The sequence below is a fragment of the Sinocyclocheilus rhinocerous genome, unplaced genomic scaffold (assembly GCF_001515625.1).
Source record: "Sinocyclocheilus rhinocerous isolate Xijiao unplaced genomic scaffold, SAMN03320098_v1.1 scaffold2516, whole genome shotgun sequence".
Taxonomy (NCBI): Eukaryota; Metazoa; Chordata; class Actinopteri; order Cypriniformes; family Cyprinidae; genus Sinocyclocheilus; species Sinocyclocheilus rhinocerous.
The window spans coordinates 515,401-517,143 of NW_015639821.1; the positions used below are offsets into that span (position 1 = coordinate 515,401).

The window sequence follows — 1,743 nt, forward strand, 5'->3', positions numbered from 1 at the left end:
GCACTCCAGTCCATCAGTTAACATCTGGAGAAGACAAAAGCTGAGACAAATCCATCAAGACATTTTTAACTTCAAACCGGTGCTTCCGGCCAAAATATGAGTAATAAATAACGCTTCCTCCAGTGAAAAAGTGCATCTCCTGTTGTCTCTCACATCAAAATTTATTCCTTAACTCTACATATGTTAGTTTCTGGCCTTATTTTGTAGTTTCTGATAACTATTTTTCCATCCTCTGACTCACACTCCTGCTGCTGTACCCTTAAGACTTGAATATGTAAATGACCCCCGTTTTGATTAGATAACTTTATATACTGGTGTAGTTCACTCTTGTCAGTCAGCAGTGCTGGTGAAGCTGCTGTATAATGAATATGTGATGATATGCATATATGGGCAGACATATGTTAATGAGCATTTCAATAAACATTCCATTTGGTTAAAAACAGACAGTTTTTCCTGAAACGAGTGGTTTAATCTTTGTGTGTGTGTAGTTCGCAGCTATAGACTGGTCTGGTCAGTGTGTGGCCGTAGCTGGCCGCCGTGGAATTGCACATTACTCCTTATATACCAGGAAGTGGAAACTGTTCGGTAACGTCACGCAGGTAGGTCTTTTCATTTGAAAGGAAAATAACTCATGAAAGAGCCTGTGGTGGAAGCTTTCTAACATTTATGTGTGTGTTTTCAGGAGCAGAATATGACGGTGACGGGAGGCCTCGCGTGGTGGAACGACTTTGTCGTTGTTGCCTGTTACAATTTCATTGACCGGCAGGAAGAGGCAAGAACACTTCAGTAAATATTCCTGTCATTTATCAGTGTTGATTGAACTGTACATTGATGTGTTTTCTTGATGTGTGCTTGTAGCTGAGGTTATACGTGCGCTCGTCTAACCTGGATAACGCATTTGCCAGCGTCACTAAACTTCACGCCGACACGCTGCTGCTGAACGTGTTTCGTAACGTGGTGATTCTGTTCCGGGCCGACTGCTCCATCTGCCTGTACAGCATCGAGAGACGGCACGACAGGTGAAACACACTCACAGATATACGGAGGAACAATAATTGAATCCATAATCAGTGTTTAAATGTGCTAGTTTATTTTGTAATATGCATAAAAACACAACAATTATTGTTAAACCATGTCATAACATTCACGTTCACAAAACTAGTGCTACATTTAAATGGTTAAATTAATGTCTGATCTTGTTGCATGTGTGTAAAAAGCAAAAACGCTAATATTCTGAAAATAAATGTGTATTTGTTTTTCCAATTATTATATTTACAAATATTTACAGATTATATACTGTTCAGATTATTAGTGTTTTTGCTTTTTACACACTTGCAACAATATATGCAGATGTATGTATAATTTAGCATTTCTGTCTATGTATGGTATGTATTACATTTACATTTACATTTAGTCATTTAGCAGATGCTTTTATCCAAAGCGACTTACAAATGAGGAGAATAGAAGCAATAAAAATCAACGAGAGCAATGATTTTTTTTGAGAGCAAGAGGTTTTTTTGGTATTTATTTATTTTATTTTTTTACTAAAAAAAATGTCTCTTTATTTATATGTCGGTGTTATTTTTTATTTATTGTTAATTTTTATTGATTTATTTGTGTTATATTTTGTTTTATTAATTTTTTTATTATAAAAATTACCATTTCCAGATGTCTCTTTTTTTTGTGTGTGTTTTTTATTTATTTAAAAAAAATTGTTTTATTAAAGTAAATAATACAAATGAG

The 1,743-nt window shown here is 34.9% G+C and overlaps 1 protein-coding gene across 1 annotated transcript in view; it reads left to right on the forward strand.

Moving 5' to 3' along the window:
- The window catches only part of LOC107752181 (RAB6A-GEF complex partner protein 1-like), a 32,531-nt gene extending 31,507 nt beyond the window's left edge, over positions 1-1,024 (forward strand). The window contains exons 14-16 of the mRNA XM_016568075.1: positions 489-599; positions 683-772; positions 859-1,024. Of these exons, the coding sequence (XP_016423561.1) occupies positions 489-599; positions 683-772; positions 859-1,023 (366 nt within the window). The 3' untranslated portion in view covers position 1,024. The remainder of the gene's footprint in view (positions 1-488; positions 600-682; positions 773-858) is intronic.
- Positions 1,025-1,743: the final 719 nt, after the last annotated feature.